The sequence below is a fragment of the Chiloscyllium punctatum genome, chromosome 7 (genome assembly GCF_047496795.1).
Source record: "Chiloscyllium punctatum isolate Juve2018m chromosome 7, sChiPun1.3, whole genome shotgun sequence".
Lineage (NCBI taxonomy): Eukaryota > Metazoa > Chordata > Chondrichthyes > Orectolobiformes > Hemiscylliidae > Chiloscyllium > Chiloscyllium punctatum.
In genome coordinates, this window is record NC_092745.1 from 105,841,910 (window position 1) to 105,865,922 (window position 24,013).

Below are 24,013 nucleotides of genomic sequence, written 5' to 3' on the forward strand. Positions count from 1 at the left end.
CTTGCTAACAAAAAGAGCAAAGAACTGTTTAATTTGAACATTAATTGATAGTCTCCAAGCTAATCAGAAATTCAATAAGTGATTCCTTTGAGTTTCAATCTCAAGTGTTTACCTGGAGTTTGATAGTTTAGCCTTCTCATCTCCACAGGGTCTGAAGAGTGTGCCAGCAGTGGGTCTTTTCCACCAGGAACATCATCCTTAGCAGATGGAGAACTTGCTCTTTTCCTGAACCAACCACATGGTATTATTACTTCAGCTAATGATAGATTTGCACTGATATCTACTATTGACATGCAATGTTGTAATTCAGAAACAAAAAAGTAGGCGTTTGCTTGGTAGTTAAGTACTTGCTTCTGCTCAGTTATGCTACATGCATGAAATTTGTTTTAAAAATATCCCTTTGGTCAAAGCAACAGAAACTGATTAATTCACTCATTACTTTGTCTGGTACATTACATACCATATGTCCAGATGTATAAGAGCAAAATACTACCTTTTTATAATATCTGTTTATGAAAATGATGTTAAAATGCTGTACAAATGTATACATAAGGAATGAGCAAGAAATTAAAGATGATTGACCCTTCAACGGTGTCCTTTTACCAATCCCAATGCTTTATTTGACAAACTGTGAAAGCTTAAAAGCAGATCCTCTGTTTGCTTTCTTTGAATGCATATGCAGGAATTGGAAGAATGGTTTGACTGTCCAGTTTAAGGAAACTTAATGAAGCTCCACACTTACTGCTGTTCTTATAACATTTGCATTCCAATTAGGAAAACATTTTTACAATTAAATACATTAGGTAAATTAATTGCTGGTAAAAGTCTGTCATTGTACTTGAATTATTAGTATAAAGCCATGACTCATAAGCAAACGTACAATATGCACCATTTCTATGACTACACTAGTGGTTTCCACCTTTGTGACTTCTACATGTCAACTCATTAACTATTCAAAGCAAATCTAAATTATAAAAAAAACCTGTGAATATTGGAAATTATACATATAAACAGAAGTGTTGAAAATTCAACAGATGTTCACCTGGTTAGGAAAATCAACTTCCAACAAATAAGCTTCCCACCTCATATATCAATTTATTTTTTCTCAAGTCCCTCAATGAATGAACTTGCAGTGTATTTACTAGTATTTACAAGCAGTTTAATTATCACTACTATTTATTCATTCGTGGGACATGGGCTTTGCTGACTGACTAGCATTTATTGCCTGTTCTTTCTGCCCTTGAGAAGGTGGTGAGCTGCCAAATTGAACTGCTACAGTCCGCGTGCTGTAGACTGACTCACAATGCCCTTAGGCAGGAAATTCCAGGATTTAGACCCAGCAACAGTGAAAGAATAGTGATATATTTCCAAGTCAGGATGATATATTGTTCTATTAGATCACTGCCATTTAAGATAGGCACATGAATTTGAACAAGCTTGCTTAATATAAATAAAGATTAAGATTGTTATTATCACAGACCATATTATTTCGATATCTTCATAGATTTTATTTAACACCTATATACATGTAATATTTTCGATTCTAAAACATTAAGGAATGGAACTGTTCTGAAAAAGGGTCACTGGACTCAAAACGTTAACTTTGTTTTCTCCCCACAGATGCTGCCAGACTTGTTATGTTTTTCCAGCAATCTCTGTAATGTTTCTGATATTAACCATCGAATTATATTTATTAAGGAATGGAACTATTTCTGTAGCACACCCTTCCATACAATAATAAAATGTTAGCTCTTATCCACAGTATCAATCATGCCAGTCTCAGAAGCACCAAGATTAGGGTCTAAACATCATCCCCTCTCCTAAAGCATGTGGAAGGGAACAAAATGTTAAAAATGATTGACTAGCCACCGGTCTCTTTACCAATCCCAATGCCTTACTTGCCAAATTACGAAAACTTTAAAAAGCAGGCCTTCTGATTGCTTTCTTTGATGCACATGCAAGAATGTCTGGACTGTCCAGTTTAAGGCAATGTTATGGTTTTTAGTAAGAGTCTTACCTTTCTTGCTTACTGTATCCATGAGATGGCAAAAAGAGGAAACATCAGAAATGAGTGATTATTTCCCATATCCCATGGTTAAATTAAACTGTGGAAATTTCTCCCTCTGCCTCGTTTCTTCAATTGAAAGGCAAAGGAGATAATTTGAAACCAATTTTATAAATTGCTTATATATCATCTCCATAAAGTCTTTCATTATGTTTAACTCTGTAAATTATCACAATGCCATTAAGTTCAAAACATTTTCTACACTATTCTTCCAATCAGCTTTGTACATTTGCCAATTTAACTCTCTGTGACAAGTGATATACATATATGTTGAAATTCTAACAGTTTATAATTGTGAAGCACTAATCACTCGACAGAACACTTGGTGAGAAGAAAACGTCATCTTTGCGGCTCTCGCTGTTTGATAAAATTCAAAAATTTTGAAATAAAATTATAAATAAAAAACACTTAATAAATTTTACAAACTATTTTTACAGACTAATATTGCTCTTGATCAATTAAAAGAAGTACAGATAATTGGGGCTGAATTTCCCCGGTTGGTTCATGGTCCCCAATGTCATTCTTGATTTTGGGTTAGAAAACCTGAAGCAGCACTGCCATCATTTAAATGAGGCATTTATAGCTCTTCTGTCGCGTGTTCACCTCCAAGCAATAGCCACTTTGGCATCAGTAGTGGAGGTCTCCACCTATATGAAGATCTCGGTGGTGCCACTAATTTTGTATTAACAAAATTAGCTGTCTGTCACTGTTGAGTGGGTAGCTGATGCAATTTAAATCCTGCTTCCAACAAGATAGCTTGAAAGCGGGTTTTCATCGAGCAGCTATTCTTCGGCGAGATTCTCAAATTTTGCTCCTGGTCCTGTCTCAACCTTCAATACATAGGACTAGGAAAATTCGGTAGCAGTGAAGATAATCTATCTTGCTTGGGAACAATGTAATAGATTTCTTTCTTACAGTAAAGTAACAAAATGTTGAAGAGAAAGATCTCCCAAAAGCTCAAGCAAAAGCAAACCTGTCAGCATAAACAGTTAAAAAAAAGGGAGTAAACCTCAGAACAAATCAGATATGTATGAGTATTTCTTGGAAAAAATGCTGAGCAGCAATCTTCACAAATGTTATTACATAAACTCTTGCTGGATCACAGTAAGATCATAGATTTACCTAAGGATAGTCATCTACCAATGGAGAAAGCAAGAAAAATAAATAAAATGTGTGTAATAGCTGAGAAAGTGAGATACAAAAATAAAAGATGATACAGAACTAAAGAACAAACTGGCTCTCCACTGTGTTTTTTCCCTATTTCTTGGTTCACTTTGTCTTACTGTGAGACTAAAGCAAATCTGTTCACATTCTTGGCATCATATTTGACCATAAGATTCCAAACACATCTTCATGCCATCATTTAGAACACCTTTCCTCACCTTGGTAACATGGCAATACTTGCATCTACCTTCTCCCATCTGTTGCTGAAACTCTCATTACACCTTTGCTAGCTCTAGACATCATTATTTCAAAGCAGTCCTAGCTGATTTCTCACATGCTACTCTCCATAAACTTAAGGTCATCCAAAACTTTGTTGCCCATGTCACAACCCGCATAATGAGTTCATCAACTATCAGGGAGAAAGTGAGGACTGCAGATGCTGGAGATCAGAGTCGACTCTGTGGTGTTAGAAAAACACAGCAGGCCAGGGAGCGTCTGAGGAGCAAGAGAATCGATGTTTTGGGCATAAGCCCTTCATCAACTATCACCCCTCTGCTCACTCATCAACATTGGCTGCCTTAATTTTAAGATTCTTATTCTTATTTTCAAATCTATCCTTGGCTTTGCTCCTCCCTATCTCTATAATAGCCTTCAGCCTCTCATCCTTCTGACATAGCTGCATTTCTCTAATCCTGATCTCTTCTGCCTCTCCAGTTTAAATTGTTCCAAAATCATGCCTTCTGTTGCCTTAACTCTGAAACTTCCCTCTCTACACCTCTTTGTCCCTTTATCTCAATTTTCTTCTTTGTAAAACCATAACTAAATCCTACTTCTTTGTTCAAGGTTTTCATTGTCGTATTGCATATTTCCTTATGTAGCTCCATGTCATATTTTGTTGTATATTACTTCTGCAAAGTGCCATTGAATATTTTAATAAAAGCATGATACAACTATAAGTTACTGTGGTGGTTGTTGTTAACTATTTAACAACAGATTCAATGTATGGAAAGCATGGTGGTTAGTAAGACTTAGGTTCAAAAAGATAAATGTGTTCTTCCAGTTGAAAGATAGTCAAAGAACCATAATATTATTTGTACAATAAATTAAAATCCTTGCAGCACATATTTAAAAAATAATTAAGCTTAATGAGCTAGCATTTATGGACCTATTTAATTGCTCGAGAAGGTGGTGGCGAAATGCTACTTGAATTACTGCAACCTGTAAGATGCTGGTCCTCTCACAATGTTCTCAGTTAGAGAGTTACAGGATTTTGACCCAGCAATGATAAACAAATAATGATATATTTCCAAGTCAGGATAGTTTTTCACATGGAAGGAAACATGTTTTGAAACAGGTCACACATTTGGGAAATGCAAGAAACCTTAATTAATTGTTGCAATGGTACATCACTGGTGGAGGAATTAAATGTTTAAGGTGGATGTACTGTCAATATAATGAGCTGCTTTGTCTTGAATGATGGCAAGCTTCTTGAGTGCTTTTGGAGCTACTGACACCAGGTAAAAGGACATTATTTAATCACATACTTGACTTCTGGTTAGTAGTACTGGCTTTGGGGAGTTAGGAGCTTAGTCATTTGCCAAAGAGTATCCAGTCTCTGATCTGCTGTGGCTGATTCAGTTAAATTTCTGGTCAATGATGACCCACACCCTTGAAGGCATGGATTTTGTTGATGGTGATTGTGACAAGGTCAGTTAGGTGACCCTACGATTTCCCTGTTTGGGGCTGTCAATCTGGTCCAATCAGGAAGCCACTGGCTGACAGATATAAACAGCAGTGTTGAGGTTCTGTTCGCTCTGAGGAAGCTGGATTAGTGTCAAGGATTCCCTATGTGTAAATAAAGAGTGACCAGCCTCTATGGAGTATTTCAGTAACGCCACTGAATGTACAGTTGATATGTGACTTGACTCTCACTTATTGATGGTAATTACCTAGCACCTGTATGGTACAAATATTACTTCTTGCTTATCACCTAAAACAAGCCCAGACATTGCTACATGGCAGAAAGATACTTCATTATCTGAGGAGAACTGAACATCATCAGCCTGACACACGGAAGGTTTTTGATAAAGCAGCTGAAAGTGGTTGGGACCTGAGGCACTCCTGCGGTGATGTCTTGGGGATGAGGTGAATCATCTCCAAAAACAATAAACATCTTTCTTTATGATATGCATGACTTCAATCAATTGTGTTTTGTCCCCAATTCCCACTTTTATTAGGACTTCTCGATAGGGGCCAGAATCCACCAAATGATGCAATGGTGTCAAGGATGGCTATTCTCAGCTCATCTCTCAAATTTAGCTTAATGGTCTTTATTTAGATCAAGTTTATTATGAGTTCTAAAAGTGAATGTCCTTGTAACTTATAAGCTGAGTAATGGCAAGCAAGTTATTAGTGAACAAACACCACTTAATAGCATTGTGCAGCATGAATGCCACTGGTCAGGTCAATGCCACTTGTCAGGTCAAGCCTCAGTGCTCTCTAGGTCTTGTTGCAAGCAGTCATGAACTGCTTCATTATGTAGGGAGTAACAAACACAACTGAACATGTAAGTGTCAGTGAATGGCGACACCTCTGATGTTATTGCGGTCAGTAATGAAACAGGTCCAGATGTTTGGGCCAAGGACCTGCCCTGAAGAAACTCCCATGATAATGTCCTAGAGTCAAGATGATTGGCCTCCAACAATCATAGTTATCTTTCTTTGTGTCAGCGTGGCTTGAGCTGGTGAAGAATTTTCTCAATGACTCCTTATCAATTTCAAATTTGTTGGAGCTTCCTAATGCCATACTCAGTCAAATTCTGCCTTAACATCAAGGGCAGTCATTCTCACCTCACCAGTGACATTTAGATCTTTTGCCAGTCTTCGAACCAAGGCTGTAAACGAGGTCTAGAGTAGGATGATCCTGACAAATGGGCTTTCTTTTAGTTTGTAATTTGAGATCATCACCTTTGAAAGTTTATGCTATAAAGATAAAATGTTCAGCAGTGATCTTGGTTACACAGTCCTATTTTCAATTTATAATTTTACAATTAATTTTGTAATTATCTCACCTTTTGAAAAGAAGTATAGCAATAACAATGATGATAATTAACACAACAGCAAGTACTGGTCCCATCACCCACAGCATCTCAGGATCATCTTGTGCATTTGGCGATGGGGTTACCTCCACCAGAATTGTATCAGAGTAGGGGCTAGCAGCATACATCTGCTGAACAGAAAAAGAACACAAGAGAAATAATATTAACATCTATAGCAATTAATGAAATGATGTGTGTCACTTCATTCCATGGTTATTATTGAATTAAGACATAATACTGTACTTAAATAAAATAGTCAGTTTCCCACCAAAGTAAATAATAAATTATTAATTTATAAAGCTTTTATAGTTAAGTATTTTTCTAAGTTTGTCTTCTAAACATAAAAATCTGGCTACTGTTCTTCAAACTATTAAGCGCACTTTGGTGCTTGAAGTAGTAATCTCCACTTGTGAAACTAACTTAGCAAATATGAGATGGTTATTTGATTTTGGAGATTAGGGAGGAGAAGGGAGACAAGTTCCCTTCTAACTGACTTAATAAGACATGAGAATCTGCAATGGGAACACTTGCAGATCTAAACACTCAACAGCTGTCGGAAATTGAATTCAACTCTACCGCATCATCACTACTCCAGCATAAGAACATATTTTGAGCAATGCAAGTGAAAGATCCACAAGGAAAAGGTGAAATAATTAGATAGGATAAGCGCTGATAGGGACATAGAAATGAAAGAAATCTGTGGTACTCAGTCGAAGAGCCCCATTCCTTGATGAAATGCATCATAAAATGCTGAGGCAAATCGAGATAAAAAATAGAGACTGACCACAATCCTTCTAACATCTTTGATTATGGAGGTTATTGCAGGGGTTTGAGAACTTGCCAATGCAACATCTCTATTTAAAAAGGGACAAAGGAATACAACATTATCTACAGCCAGCCCTGCATCAGTATGTTTCCAATGGTTACAATTTGAGGTAAAAGTAACAATTTGCCTAGAAAACATGAGTTAATTAAATACAACTGGTGTGATAAATAAATGTGATAAATCCTTTTGAGAGACTTATCATTATAGTGATAAAGGAAATTAAATGGATGCTACATACTTTCCAGATGAATTTGATAAATATCCAAATAGAATGTTGTTGATAAAGTTAAAACGTATGGTATGAAGAGGGGTATCTTACATAACGTTGATTTTTAATGAGACAGAGAGACAAAAGACAGAAAGAGAAAGATAGAGGTTAAAAAGTGATCTTTAGAATCCAGGGATTAAACAGTTGCTCACCTACATCAGACTGTTAGCTTTCCAACCATCGCTTTTATACGACTATGCGTCTATGTATTAACACATCCTAAGATGGGTGTGTATATCCACAATTTGGATTTGAGTCGAAGAGTACAATATCAAAATCTGCTTATATCTTAAAGCTATAGAGCATGGTTAATTGTGAAGAGGACTGTAAGTGACTTTGAGGGTACTGATGGTTAGCATGTTGGGTGCATAGATGTCATGTGAAAATTAATGCTGAGAAATTTAAGAAAGAATTTCAGAAGAAATAGAAACAAAATTACAATGCTTTGAAAGAAGCAACCAGACTTTGAAGTTCAAATACACATGTCTGAACATGGATAGTGAAAAAGCTATAAAGAAAATCATAAGATTGTTCAATAAAAAGGGACATAAAGTACCAAAAATAAGAGATCATATTAAGTCTCTGTAAATCATTGATTAAGCCATTGTTAAAACATTACTTGCAGTTTTGAGAGCCTTATTAGGCGATGAGTTATGAGGAAGGTCTGGAGAAACGTTTCTTTATTCATTTCTGGGATATGGGTATTGCTTGCTGGGCTGGCATTTATTGTCCATATCGAAATACCCCTTGAACTCTGCAGCTTGCTAGAGCTATTTTAGAGGGTAGTTAAGAGTCAACCACTGGATGCAGGTACAGTTATAACTTTTAAAAGACATAAATATATGAATAGGAAAGGTTTGGAGGGATATGGGCCAAACGCATCCAGGTGGGACTAGCTTAATTTGGGAACATGTTTGGCATGGACTAGTTGGACCGAAGGGTCTGCTTCCATGCTGTATGACTCTATGATTCTATCTGGAATCTGAGGTAGGCCAGACCAGGTGAAGGTGGCAGATTTCCTACCACAAGGGACATTTGTGAACCAGATGGGATATTGTGAGAGTCTTTAGAATAGTTTCTATTTCTAGATTTTACTGAATTCAAATTTCCCCATGTACCACAGAGGGATTTGAGACCATGTCCCTAGAACATGAGCCAGGTGCTTTGGATTATTAGTCCAGTGATATTACTATGATGCCACGGCCCCCTTACCTTCACCCCTGTATTTCATTATAACAAACTGAGATCCAATGGATAATCAAGTTTATGAGGGATTTTGTAAAGATAAATGAGGAAAACGCATTTATATTGGTTGCTGAATCAGTGGGCAGATGCTTATAGAGATGCAGTTAGCTTGTCTGCCCAAAAAGGAAGTTGATTGGAAGTCAGTTTGCTCCTTGTAAGTCTGTCCTGCAACTATGTTGTTCTGCAGATGGGCTAAATTGGTTAACAGCATGGCTTCTGCTCCTCACTCAGCAGGAAGTCCTTCCCTCGGAATTAACCTACAGCTCCATCACTCATGGCAGCACAAGATTTCAAGTAATGAGTACTGCTGGGACTGCACAAAGGAGCTGAATGAGGGCTATGCTGCTCCAAGAAGGTTAGTCCTGGGGTTTCATGGCTGGGAGAGATCGTATAGCTCAGGAAGCAGGGAGAGAGGGGTAAGGACCAAGTCCTGCTAGGCAGCAGCATGGTAAAATAAGGTCTTGGGGTGGGACTGCCCTCCAATGCACTCGGGCATCAACAAACTGAAATGTCCCCAATCTTTCCTGCTTTTGTTCATGCAGGTGTTTAAAAACAGGTTGTCCAGTCATGTCCCACACTCCACCCCAATATAATGTAAACTAAAAAAATTAAGATTGACTATGACAAAGTGAAATATGATGCCCAATGTCCAGTCAACTCATAGTCCGGTTTATATCAGTTCAAATTTAGATTAGATTAGATTACTTAGTGTGGAAACAGGCCCGTCAGCCCAACAAGTCCACACCGACCCGCCGAGGCGCAACCCACCAGACCTAGCCCCTACATTTACCCCTGTACCTAACACTACGGGCAATTTAGCATGGCCAATTCAACCGAAACCGGGAGGAAACCGGAGCACCCGGAGGAAACCCACGCAGATACGGGGAGAATGTGCAAACTCCACACAGTCGCCTGAGGCGGGAATTGAACCTGGGTCTCTGGCGCTGTGAGGCAGCAGTGCTAACCACTCTGCCACCATGCCGCCCACGTGTGCCACCATGCCGCCTACAATATTTGAGATTTAAATGAGACTCAATTGTTTGAACAGCCTCCAATCAACAAGCAGGGTTATCATTTTTTTGTTGTAAAACCCAGAAGTTTATGACATAAAACAAAATATTTAGGGTGTAGGTTTGCTCGCTGAGCTGTAGGTTTGATATCCAGACGTTTCATTACCTGGCTAGGTAACATCATCAGTGGCAACCTCCAAGTGAAGCGAAGCTGTTGTCTCCTGCTTTCTATTTATATCTTTCTCCTGGATGGGGTTCCTGGGGTTTGTGCTGATGTCATTTCCTGTTTGTTTTCTGAGGGGTTGATAGATGGCATCTAGATCTATGTGTCTGTTTATGGCGTTGTGGTTGGAGTGCCAGGCGTCTAGGAATATTCCTTTTCTTCTCCAACACAATACAGATTTCTGACTCAAAGGTTTGTAAAATAATCTTAATGTAGTATTCAGAGTATTAGTGTACTCTGGACAGCAGCATTAGTGCATAGCTAATGTCAGGATTTAACCAGATTTAACCAAAAACAAATATTCCCTGATTACAAACTGATCAGAATTACACTCCTTAAAAAACACAACAGAAGGTAGAAAAACAACTGGCAATACAATGGATGTGTAGCAAATTTCTCAGCCAGCCTATACTATGTCTGAATTGCAATCTATGCAAAAAAAAAATCAGTTTCAGCAACTTTTCTTTAAGGTCCCTCAAGCAAGGAATTAAGCCACTTGTAACAATCAACATGTCCTCACACTGCCAAATTATTGCAATATTTATATAAATTTCAAAACCCATCAACTGTTTGTACAATTCTCTTATTTATAAACCTCAAGAGCCTGATAAAACCACTTTCTTTGACATTACTTCCTACAACAGAACTAATTGCCTGTGCAAGATGGTCTCCCCTGAAATATGATGACATTAAACTCTAATTCAATACAGGAGGAATGATTTTTCTTGCAGTCAGATAAATTTAGAGTTCAATTTTTCGTTGCAGCTGTGCGATCCTACATAGAATGAAATCTGGGCTGATGAATACTGCAGAATTTGACCAGACCTAATGAGTCATCACCAAAAAATGAACTCAGAGCTTGTTAGGAATGTGAGGAGAAAATATGCAATTTGATGTCGATATAAATGTTTCATCTGAGTCCTCAGTACACAATCCAACTGCAGCAGGTACAACTCTGCAAAAGTAAATCAAAACGGTAACATTCTGCTAGTGATGAATACTCTGCTTTGTTCACTACTGTGCTTTACTGACATTTTCTAACTATTCTTCAGATTTTGCAAATTTCTCCACCTTGATTTTGTTCACAAAGACTTTTTAAAAATCGTATCCAAGAGAGCAGTTGATGAAAAAATGTTTACAATTTAAATCTGCGAAACTTAAAGAAGTACATAATACATAGTCATGATGGTTTTACAAGAAAAAATCAAAGTATAATTGCAAAGGAAGTGATATATTTAATTAAGAAATTGAAGCGCTAATTAAACTAATCAATGTGAAAACTAAAACTCATTCATTGCCAATAAGCTTGTAAACACACATGGAAATAGCGGGAATTCTTAAAAAAGCTAACAACTTACATGAAGAGAGCCAAACACCTGTAAGAAAAGTGGACTGTAAGCAGTTGACCCTTATAGATTCAAAGAAAGAAAGTTGTGGCTGTGTTTCTAACAGCAACAGAAGCAAAGACATTTTTTAAAAGCTAACATATCAATAGATAATACAACAGAGATAGGTCAGCCATCTTATTGGATACAAACTGATTTCTAATATAATACCCCTTAAAAGCTGACCATACTTTTAAGAAATTATATAGGATTGTATGACCTTAATCACATATATTTGTTTTGACATTCAATTGCTTCTTCAGGTAAATTTGAAGATTGCATTTAAATTTAAAGTAGAATTGTCATTTTATCACTATTCTTATTATGATACATTGCCTTTTTTTTTGCTAAATTGCCCAGATTCTTAGGTGCATTAGTCAGGGGTAAATATAGGGTAGGGGAATGAGTCTGGATGGGTTACAATTCGGAGGGCCGGTGTGGATTTATTGGGCCAAATGGCCTGTTTCCATACTATAGGGAATCTAATCTAATCTTATAGTCATACAGCACAGTAACAGACCCTTCAGCCCAACTCATTCACACTGACTAGGTTTCCTAACTCGTTCAATTTGTCTGCATTTGGCCCAAATCCCCCTAAACCTTTCTTATTCATGTACCTGTCCAAATGTATTTTATTATTTTTTTTTTAAATACAGAATCCTGACAGTAAGGAAGTGGGCCATTCAGCCCATCATATACATGCAGACACTCCAAAGAGCATCCCACCCAGATCCTCCTTCCATCCCATCCTAATAATTCTGCATTTCCCATGCCTAATTCACCTAGCTTGTTCATCTCTGGAAACTATGGACAACTTAGCATGGCCAATCCACCTAACCTGCACATCTTTGGACTGTGGGAGAAGACCGGAGCACCCGGAGGAAATCCATGTCGACACAGAAAGAATGCACAAATTCCACAGAGGCAGTCGCCTGAAGCTGGAATCGAACCTGGGTCTCTGGCGCTGTGAGACAGCAATGCTAATCACTGAGCCATTATGCTGCCACACCTTTTAAACATTGTAATTGTACATCTCTCTACCACTGCCTGCGGCAGCTCATTCCATTTACGCATCACTCTCAGTGCAAAAAAGTTGCCCCTCAGGTCCCTGTTAAATCTTTCCCCTCTCACGTTAAACCTATGCCATCTAGATTTGGACTCCTCTACCCTTGGAAAAAGACTTTGGCTATTTACCTTATTATCCCCGTGATGATTTTATAAACCTCTATAAAGTCAGTCAAACTTTTTCCCACTATGATTCCACTTTGAAGCTTGACAACTGTTTGACAATTTGAGGAGGCCAGAGCTCCATGACAGCCACTACCCCCAAATTTCAATTCACTTCCCATTTGGGGTCCTGATAACATTTTGGGAAATCCTGCTCTATGATATAATGTTCATTTCTATAATGTAATTCAGAATTAATTCTTGTAGTAAACAGCTATTTGCAAGTATTAAAACGTTGTAGTAACAATGAGTTTGAAATAGTGAAAAATCTAATTCTGAAAATTAAAATATTGTACAGAAATTGTTGATACACATAAAAACAAACTCACAATTAAATTTTGTGTTGTGTGGAATATAATCTGACTCAATATTTTGCTACTCTCCTTCAAATTTGTGCAATGGGATCTTCTAAATGCACCCAAGCAAACAGATGGGCCACAATCTAATATGTCATCTGAAAGATGGCATGTCCAAGCAGCACTACTTCACTGAGAAGTGTTAATATTGGATCTGAACTTTATGCAATATCGGCAGCTGGGTAAACAGAATCCACAAATTAAGATGTCATGACATCAATTCTGTACCAGTCAGTCACCCATGTCCTCCATAATTTTACAGGTGGTGTTCTAGATTTTTGTAGAATTCCCACCTGCGGTTCAAATGAAGGCCTTAAATGTGCAATTAATGCACAATTAAGGGTCTCATCCTGTCAGCACTCTGATCTCGCACAAATCAGGAGCCAAATTAGACCATTTGGCCCCTCTAGCAAGCTCTACTGTTCAGAAAGGTCATGGATTCCTCAGAATTGTGGATAGCCTTTCATCACCTTGTTTACCACCAATGTATTGACCTTTACTTTAAAAATATTCAAACTGCTGTTTCCACCACCATTTAAGTTAAGAGTTACAAAAGACTTCATTATCCTGTTAGAGCAAGAAATTCTCATCTCAGCCTTAAATGTGCAACCCCTTATTTATAAAATGTGATCAAAGTTTCTAAATTCTCCATAAGTCAAAATACCATTCTCACATACATTGTGTCAAGATACCTCAGAATTTCATATTTCAGTTAAGTTGACTCATTTTCATCTCAGCCTCAGTGGAGACAAGTCTATTCTGTCAAAGCTTATCTCATAAGACAATCTACCAACTCCAGACATTAGTTAAATAAACCTTCTCTGAACTGCTTTGATCGCATTTATATCTTTCCTGAAATAAGGAGGTCAGTACTGTACAAAGTACTACAGATGTGGTCTCACCACTGCCCTATATAATTAAAGCATAAACTCTTTACTTCTTGCTTTGAATTATCTTTATAATAACTAACAATTTATTAGCTTTCCTAATTACTTACTGTACTTGCATAATGACCTATTGCAATTCACGCAGCACGGCACCCATATTCTTCCTGCCTCTCAAGAGTTCTGCAATATTTAACCATTCAAATAATATGTTTTTAAACATTCTTCTCATTAAAATGCAATGATCGTAGGAAAAGATTGTGCCCAACGTGCAGCCCAGCAGTTACAACCCTGCCGGCAACTGTGTCAATCGGAATCAGTCCACCCATTGATTTTCCTCTCCCAAGTCTAAGCTCCTCAAGTCCAATATCTAATCCCTGCTCCTGTCAGCCTGGTGCCAGCAATATCTCAGACTAACTGGAATGCATGAGGTAATTGCTGAATGCCACCTTCTTGTCTTACCGGCAACAGCAGCTTTGGCCACCATTCCTGCATGGCACTGTCAGTTTGCACAGCTGCCAGCCAGTCCATGAGATCGGACATCCTCCTGCAGATGCATAAGACTCCCAAATCTCATCCAAATGAAAGGGCCATCAGCTAGAAACTTAAAAAAAGGATGAGCTTCCTAAGTGTCTGAGGCTACTTCCCCAAAATTTGGGTTTGGGTGCAAAGATCCCACCCTCAGTTTGAAATCCAGCCTTAATTTTTGTGTGTTAAGTCCTGCAGTAAGAATTAAGCCCAGAACATTGTGATTCAAAGTTTAGAGCATTAACAATTCCACAAGAACTTGATCCTGAAATGGGAATAGAAATTATTCTATGTAACAAGTTATTCATATTTATTATTTAACACCAAATGTAGCAGATTTAAAATGTATGAATTGAACTTACTGAAAATCAGCATGTTTGCTTTTTTTGTCATTTATATTATAAAACATTGTTGAAAGTTATTACACAAACTTGATTGAGTCTTTTGAAGAAGTAACAAAGAGGATTGATGAGGGCAGAGCAGTAGATGTGATCTATATGGACTTCAGGAAGGCATTCGACAAGGCTCCCCATGGGAGACTGGTTAGCAAGGTTAGATCTTATGGAATACAGGGAGAACAAGCCATTTGAATACAAACCTGGCTCAAAGGTAAAAGACAGAGGGTGGTGGTGGAGGGTTGTTTTTCAGACTGGAGGCCTGTGACCAGTGGAGTGCCACAAGGATCGGTGCTGGGCCCTCTACTTTTTGTCATTTACATAAATGATTTGCATGCTAGCATAAGAGGTACAGTTAGTAAGTTTGCAGATGACACCAAAATTGGAGATGTAGTGGACAGTGAAGTGGGTTACCCCAGATTACAACAGGATCTGGACCAGATGGGCCAATGGACTGAGAAGTGGCAGATGGAGTTTAATTCAGATAAATGCGAGGTGCTGGATTTTGGGAAAGCAAATCTTAGCAGGACTTATACACTTAACAGAAAGGTCCTAGGGAGTGTTGCTGAACAAAGAGACCTTGGAGTGCAGGTTCATAGCTCCTTGAAAGTGGAGTTGCAGGTAGATAGGATAGTGAAGTAAGTCTTTGGTATACTTTCCTTTATTGGTCAGAGTATTGAGTACAGGAGTTGGGAGGTCATGTTGCGGCTGTACAGGACATTGGTTACGCCACTGTTGGAATATTGCGTGCAATTCTGCTCTCCTTCCTATTGGAAAGATGTTGTGAAACTTGAAAGGGTTCAGAAAAGATTTACAAGGATTTTGCCAGGGTTGGAGGATTTGAGCTATAGGGAGAGACTGAACAGGCTGGGACTGTTTTCCCTGGAGCGTTAGAGGCTGAGGGGTGACCTTATAGAGATTTACAAAATTATGAGGGGCATGGATAGGATAAATAGGCAAAGTCTTTTCCCTAGGCTGGGGGAGTCCAGAACTAGAGGGCACAGGTTTAGGGTGAGAGGGGAAAGATATGAAAGAGACCTAAGGGGCAACGTTTTCATGCACAGGGTGGTACAGGTATGGAATGACCTGCCAGAGGAAGTGGTGGAGGCTGGTACAATTGCAACATTTAAGAGGCATTTGGATGGGTATGTGAATAGGAAGGGTTTGGAGGGATATGGGCAGGGTGCTGGGAGGTGGGACTAGACTGGGTTGGGACATCTGGTCGGCATGGACTGGTTGGACTGGAGGGTCTGTTTCCATGCTGTACATCTCTATGACTCGATGACATCTTTTTGTTCATTCATGGATATCATGGTTAAGCAACATTTATTGGCCATTGCTAATTGCCTTTGAGATGGTGATGATGATGAACTGCCTTCTTGAACCACTCAGTCATATTTGGACAGTCATGATTTAGAGATGCCGGTGTTGAACTGGGGTGTACAAAGTTAAAAGTCACACAACACCAGGTTATAGTCCATCAGGTTAATTGAGAAGCACTAGCTTTCGTAGCACTGCTCCTTCATCAAGTGGTTGTGGAGATCATAAGACACAGTATTTTGCTGTGATGCATTTTTGCTGTGTGATGTAATTGAAATTATGTCTTGAAAAAGACCTGGATTGTTTGTTAAGTCTCTCATCTTTTAGAATGAACATGTTGGTTTCAGTTCTTTCATATGTAAATTGCAGAACATTTAAAAGTTACAAGAATGTAACAGGAGAGACACTATGAAATTGCTTTCTCTTAACTGGGGAATTGTAATATGGCTTTGGCATAAGAGTATGATCATGTAGGACTGAGATGAGAGGACACTTCTTGACTCAAATTGCTGTGAAACTTTGGAATTAGCTCCCCTAAGAAGTTGTGGGTGCCCCATTGTTGCATATAATGGAGGCTGAGATAGACTAAGTTTTGATCTATCATTGAATCAAGTATTATGGAAAATGTGCTGGAAAGTGGAAGATCAGCTGTGTTGAATGGAGGGCAGCGATGATATACCATATGGTATACTTATGTTTCTTATATTCTTATTTTCTAATAATGGGATTCCATGTAGTGACTTTATCCCTTCAATTAAAAAAAACACAGTTAATGCAGAGATTTATCTTAAGCATGGAAAGTTTAGCCAAGTATGCAAGAAAATGACAATGTTCTAAAAATTCCAAAATACCATATGTATACTTACTGTTTCCTTCTCCTCTAATGCTGCCAAAACAAAGCATAGGTAACTGTGGTTGGGAGATAGTGGTTTATTGTAAAACCCTCCATAGGTCTGTTCATCTCCAAGTGTGAATGTGTCTGGTAGTTTCTGCAGCTGGGCAGCAATATATGGTTTTGGTCTCTCAGACTGACGTCGTTGCCGAATATTATGATGGTGGCTTATTCCTTCAAACAGCTAAACATATACATACATGTATTTTAGTAATATTTCCATTTTTTATTTAGATGATTTGACTAACAAAGCACAGATTCTGCACTACCATGATACACGTAGGAGTGCACAACCTGTTCATCCTGCCAAAATTAAATCAATAAAACACCACATAATTCCCATTCTCAGCCAAATGGTCTGTGTAAGTGACAGAGATCAAATGTTTCACGACAAAAACAGGGAGACAAAAGTGCTGGATTGGAAGTTAATATTCTTCAATTATATGTCAGACACTGCCGAAACTTAGAAGATCACCTTGCTGAAACCATGGCCAATAGCAGTAGTAGGGAGAGAAAAAAAGCTGTAAGAATGGAAATGGAATGGAAGAATGGTTCAGCTGTACATTTTAATACAATGTTTTCAGAAAGAGATCTCCATTGTCAAACAGGGCCAAGGATATTCTTTACTGTGGCTCTTTATATTCCATAACATTTAACACTGATTCATAATCTTAGTTTTGCATGAACTAATCATGAACTGAATAAAATTTGCAAAACTCTTCTCAACTTTTGTATGAAGAACACAAAAAGAATTTTTTTCTCGAACATTAAATTGCATAAAGCTTTAAGAAGATTAAAACAATACAAGGGTTTCTCTCATGTACTGATCACTGCTGAGGATTTAATTTGTTCCAGAATAGGGCTGATATACAAGTGAGTGAGTGAAAAGCTTCTAATTTTGAACTGATAGCTAATGGATGAGCATTGCCTGCGTGCATTTTCTTCCATTCAGATCAATAGATTAGACATTTTTATGTACAAATTGATAAGGGAACAAGAATGTAAACCTGTGTACAGCTGCAATTTAGATATTGCTTCCCTCATTTTCTCAGGAGAAACAGCCCCTGCATTTAATTTACTAAATTGCCATTCAATTTTTGATTGAGGTTGAGGGGAGAAAAGAATAAAATGAAGCACTGGCCCACTTACTATCCAAACAGATAGCTTTATACACATTTATCAACTCTCACTGTAAATGTAAACTGATGACAATAAATTTCCAGAACACGCAACATAAAACTTTCATTAAATATACATGGTATCATTCTGATTATAAAGCCTTACATCATCAAGGTCCATCTCCTCAGGATTCTGCAATTTGTCTGTAACAGCACGTTGGGTTCTATCAAATGGTACCACTACAATAAAATACCACCTAAAAGAGAGATTCTATAGATTAGATGAAAAGGCGGAAAAGGATAGTCACATTTTCTGAACAATATGAGAGCTGATTTTAACCTGCAACATCTGGCAGGAACTGTGCAGGAAGAGAAAAAGGTCCTGTAACATTCCTGTAGTGATTGGAACAAGGTTAATCAGGTGGACCTCATTCAGTAGGATTTCACTGACTGAGGCTGTTAACCTGGTCCAATCAGGGAATCCTGGCTGACAGAGATAAACAGGAGTGCCCCCTCTTCCGCGGTTACGTTAGAGCCCGGGTGTCTCTGGAGAAGGAGCACGCGGTGTCCACCAACACCCTGGAGTTGTTTAGGGAGTGGTGGGCGCCGCAGGGTGTGGAGTGCATTATTTCCCCCTCAACTCTATTTTGATTTAATCCCTGCCCTCCCCTTCACTGTTTGATCACACAGCATTGCCCTTTGATGTGAAGGGCACTGCTTGTCACTGACCACTTGGGTGTTTCCTTTCTTCCTGGTGGTGGAAACTGAATAAAGATTTGTGCACCTTGTGAAAAAAAATAAACAAACAGGAGTGTCCCTTCTTTCGCAGTTCCATTAAATTTAGATTAGATTTAGATTACTTACAGTGTGGAAACAGGCCCTTCAGCCCAACAAGTCCACACTGACCCTCCGAAGAGCAATCCACCCAGACCCATTCCTCTGCATTTACCCCTTCACCTAACACTACGGGTAATTTAGCATGGCCAATTCACCTAACCTGTACATTTTTTTTGGACTGTGGGAGGAAACCGGAGCACCTGGAGGAAACCCACGCAGACACAGGGAGAATGTGCAAAGTCCACACAGACAGTTGCCTGAGGCGGGAATTAAATCCGGGTCTCTGGCGCTGTGAGGCAGCAGTGCTAGCCACTGTGACACCGTGCCACCCACAAAGTTAGAGTCCGGGTGTCTCTGGAAAAGGAGCATGCGGTGTCCACCCACATCCTGGAGTTGTTCAGGGAGAGGTGGGCCCTGCAGGGAATGGAGTGTATTATTTCCCCATCCAATTCTATTTTGAATTAATCCCTGCCTTCCCCTTCAATGTTTGATCACACAGCATTGCCCATTGATGTGACGGGCACTGCTCGTCACTGGCCACTGGGGTGTTTCCTTTCTTCCTGGTGGTGGAAACTGAATAAAGATTCGTACACCTTGTGTCTCTCACTGTGTCTCACACCTGCACACACATAACATGGGTGCTGGGGAAAAAAGAAAAAAAACCAAACAGGAATGTCAGTGGATCTGTTCACTCGAGGAGCCAGCTATGATCTGGCTGGTTCTGTGTCATGTACTGTGCATGTGTAAATAAAGGGTGATTCGATGACGGGATACCGGCCTTTGTGGGAGATATTTCAGGTTCCTGTCCAAAATTTCGTATGTCTGAATGCAGCTTTCATCTCTGTTTTAATAAGGCATGCTGCAATCAAAATCCCAATATAATTTCAAGTTTTATCAGCAACAAAGTTCTCCAGTTTAAAATATTTAACTCTAGTTCTTAATGCAGACCAGACAGTGACATCATGTAATGTACATGTACAATCGTGTGACATTTTGTTTGAAGTGGTCTTTTCTAAACTTATAACCATCCCCACCGACCCAGACAGTCATTAGAACAAGCAAAGTTTATGTGATGATATAATCATTTGCACCATCTCACAGACTTTCCGCATAGTTTACAAAAACAAACCTACAGAAATGGGTTAGCATATTAATATAAATTTCACAATTCCAGTGAATTCATTCTTAAATTAGGTTACAACTTACTTGACAATGGATGTGGTCTGGACCTTTGGCAGATTGATTGGCAATTTGCCATCCTGGATATTTTTGCTGTACACAACTGGTTTTGTGCGCAGCAGGTTAGGAGCAGTTCGGATCGATACCACCTGCTGTAGTCCACCAGCGCTATTTCCACGGTTTGTTAACACAAAGGAGTATTCGGTGTCAGGCTGAAGCTTTGTAATAAGTTTTCGCATGGATTGTCCATCAACCTCTATGCTTTGGCCATTGTACAGGATCTGAGATAGGGATAAGAAATGGCACTCATAATAAATTAATAACAAAAGTTTATATTTAACTTCATTTTTGTTTGCTTCCTTTCAAAGCAGATGATCAACATCAATTGTGCTATAAAAAGAGGCACTATAGTATGCTCCAGTTTGTTAATGGAAGATCACCAGGTTGTAGAACAATTTGACAGCAATTTGTTACTATCTATAATTACTTCATTGCAGTTTCACAATTAAATCAAAGTATTCAGTTACAACGGAAAGAAAATACAAGTTAATAAACTGCTTGCATAGCTTAGATGTTTCACCAACAACTTTTCTTTCTGGGCAACTACAGCAGTTAAAATGTTAGATCACCTTTTTAAAACAAAGATTCCTGAATAATCAAACATCTCATTGCTCAACCTGTCCTTTGCCTGTTACTCACCATGTATTAATGGATGGCCTGTAGGCCAGGTGATTTTCTGTTCATTTCAGGGAGGAACTTGAGTGTCATTATATAAGCGAGACCCAGGAGTTAAAATAACTTGGTCCTGATTTCTAAAGTGGTGAGGGAGTTTCCAAAGTCAACTTGTCACTCACCTGCTGAAAACTTATCTGAAGTTCAAATCAAGGCCTTTAATTTGCATTAATTTTGGTTTATTTTGGATGGCAGCTGTTCGACATTTTTAAGAATGTAAGAATACAAATCATATTTGTAACTACATTTCCGTTGCCATGTATTCATATGCATAAAGATGCTATTACAATTTGAATAATTCCCAGACACTTATTTGAGTCTCGCATAAAGACTTCTTTTCACAGGCAAAGTTATGTACTGAAATATAATCTAAGGTGTGAAGTAATCTGGAAAGTAGTTTCAAATGAGTAAAAAATACATGTATTAAGCTGAATAAAATTAATATAATCCTGATACAGTTCCCCTTTTTGATTGAAGAACAAATAAAAATGATATCTCCCATATCCTTGGCTATAACAGTGTCAATGAATAGAACTAAACACAAGAGCAAACAACTAGATTTCATTAGATTGTGATCGTTTAAATAATTTCCTGGTGTTCCTTTCAAAGCAATAAAACCCAAGAATCCTTCAATTCTCTATAGCACTTTAAACAATGTTTCTTTAATGAAAAGTTTTTCTGTGAGAAAAACAAATTTAAGGAGTCCTTCAAAATGTAGAACAAGTGGAAGAACTATCAAATGGGGAAAAACATGTCATTCGTTATCCAAATTAAGCAACAAATGGCTAGAACTCTGGACTCCTTCCAGTTATTTGTCATTTCAATGCACCATCTTGCTCCCATACAAACATTTCCTTATGAGGTCTGTGCAGCATTCCAATGAAGCCCAAGCTGGAGGAACTATACCTCACTTTTCTGTTGAAGGACTTTATAGCTATTAAGACTCAACAACAATTTAAATAATTTCAGAACACGACCTAGCTTCTATTATTCACACCTATCATTAACACATATTTTGCAGCTAAATCTCTCCTTTATACTATTTGAACTCCCTATGTCTTTTTGCTCAGGGCATCCTCACCACCTCTTCCACATGTGCAACCTCTACCCTGCATGAAAGCAATTATTTTTCAGCCATCATCAATTTCAAAAGTCATTGTACTCAAAACATCAACTTTGTTTCTCTCTCCACAGATGCTGAGTTTCTCCAGCACTTTATTTTAATGGCTAAAGCTGTCAACCAAAAATTAACTTTGAAGATTTCAGAATAACACGAAGAACTGCAGATGTTGAAAGTTTAAAACAAAAGCAGAAATTGTGGAGAAATTCAACAGATCTGTCAACATCTGCAGCAAAAGGCAGAGTTAAACCTTTATATAAACTATAAGTTATCCTTCTTTAGAACTGTTAGTAGCTAGGAAAAAGTGGTATTTATGCTGATGAGGTTGGGGAAAGGAGTTATCAGATAGATGGAGATGGATCCCAGAGAGAAAAAAAGAAAGTTAGACAGACAGTGAGATGGTAGATACTAAGTCAGGGAAGGAGAAAAGCTGAAAATTGGGACGAGTAGGTGAAAATGGGTTGGCTGTGCTGAAAGCAGTCCATGTTATGACAGGGCTCAGGGTATGGGGACGGGTAAAGGACATGGAAGGAGGTGGTTAGACTCTAAATTAGACCACAAGACCGTAAGACATAGGAGCAGAAATTATGCCATTCAGCCCATCGAGTCTGCTCTGCCATTCAATCATGGCGAATAAGTTTCTCAGCCTCATTCTCCCACTTTCTCCCCCTAACTCTTGATATTTAAGAACCTATCTATTTCAGTCTTAAATATACTCAATGACCTGGCCTCCACAGCCTCCCGTAGCAATGAATTCCATAGATTCACCACTCTCTGGCTGAAGAGGTTTCTGCTTATCTCCGTTCTAAAAGGTCTTTCCTTTGCTCTAAGGCCAAGCCCTCCAGTCCTAATGTCTCCTACCAATGGAAACATCTTCCCAACATCTACTCTGACAAGGCCATTCAGTATTCTGCATGTTTCAATCAGACCCCCCCTCATCGACCTATATTCCATCGAGTATAGTCCCAAAGTCCTCAAACGTTTCTCATAAGTTAAGCTTTTCATTCCAGGGACCATTATAGTGATTATAGTGAACCTTTGAACATGCTCCAGGGCCAGTACATCCTTCCTGAGATATAGGACACAAAACTGAGCACAATACTCCAAATGTGGCCTGACCAGAGCCTTGTAGAGCCTCAGAAGTACATCCCTGTTTTTATATTCAAGTCCTCTCAAAATAAATGCCATCATTGCATTTGCCTTGCAAACATCTCATTCAACCTGCAAGGTTTACCTTGAGAGAATCCTGGACTAGAACTCCCAAGTCTCTTTGCATTTCAGACTTCTGAATTTTCTCCCCATTTAGAAAATAGTCCATGCCTGTAATCTTCCTACCAAAGTGCATGACCTCACACTTTCCCACATTGTACTCCACCTGCCACTTCTTTGCCCACTCTCCAAACCCGTCCAAATCCTTCTGCAGTCTTCCTGCCTCCTTAAGGCCAGAATGCCCTCAGTTCCTTCAGCTAGATTATTAATGTATAAAGTGAAAAATTGTGGTCCCAACACTGAGCCTTGTGGAACACCACTTGTCACCTGCTTCCATCCTGAGAAGGACTCTTAACTGCACTCTCTGCTTTCTGCCAGTCAACTAAGCTATTATCCCTGCTAGCACCTTGCCTCTGACACTATGGGCCCTTATCATACTCAGTAACCTCCTGTGCAGCACCTTGTCAAAAGCCTTCTTGAAGTCCAGGTAGATAACATCCATTGCATCTCCTTGGTCTAACCTGCTTGTTACTTCCTCAAAGAATTCTAGCAGATTTGTCAGGCATGATCTCCCCTTGATTAACCATGTTAACTTTGTCCTATTTTACCATATACTTCCAAGTATTCAGAAATCTCATCCTTCACAACGGATTCCAAGATCAACCGAGGATGGGTTATTGGTCTGCACTTTTCTGCCTTTTGCCTTACTCAACTTTTAAACAGGGGTATCATGTTAGCAATTTTCCAGTCCTCCGGGACCCATCCTGATTCTAGCGATTCCTGAACGATCACCACTAAAGTCTCCACTACCTTTTCAGCTACCTCCCTCAGAACTCTGGGGTGTAGTCCATCTGGACTAGGTGCTTTATCCACCTTCAGGCCATTCAGTTTCTGAGCACCTTTTCTTTGGTGATGGCCACCATACTCAGCTCT

The 24,013-nt window shown here is 38.8% G+C and overlaps 1 protein-coding gene across 21 annotated transcripts in view; it reads right to left on the minus strand.

Moving 5' to 3' along the window:
• ptprfa (protein tyrosine phosphatase receptor type Fa) overlaps positions 1-24,013 on the minus strand; it is a 440,327-nt gene that overhangs the window by 94,305 nt on the left and 322,009 nt on the right. For 14 of the 21 annotated variants that reach the window (XM_072574526.1, XM_072574533.1, XM_072574527.1 and 11 more), the window contains 5 exons: positions 20,047-20,300; positions 18,170-18,260; positions 16,860-17,069; positions 6,300-6,457; positions 113-225 (listed from right to left, as the gene is read on the minus strand). In XM_072574526.1, coding sequence (XP_072430627.1) covers positions 113-225; positions 6,300-6,457; positions 16,860-17,069; positions 18,170-18,260; positions 20,047-20,300 — 826 coding nt within the window. The remainder of the gene's footprint in view (positions 1-112; positions 226-6,299; positions 6,458-16,859; positions 17,070-18,169; positions 18,261-20,046; positions 20,301-24,013) is intronic. The other 7 variants (XM_072574516.1, XM_072574518.1, XM_072574514.1 and 4 more) reach the window with 1 other exon arrangement.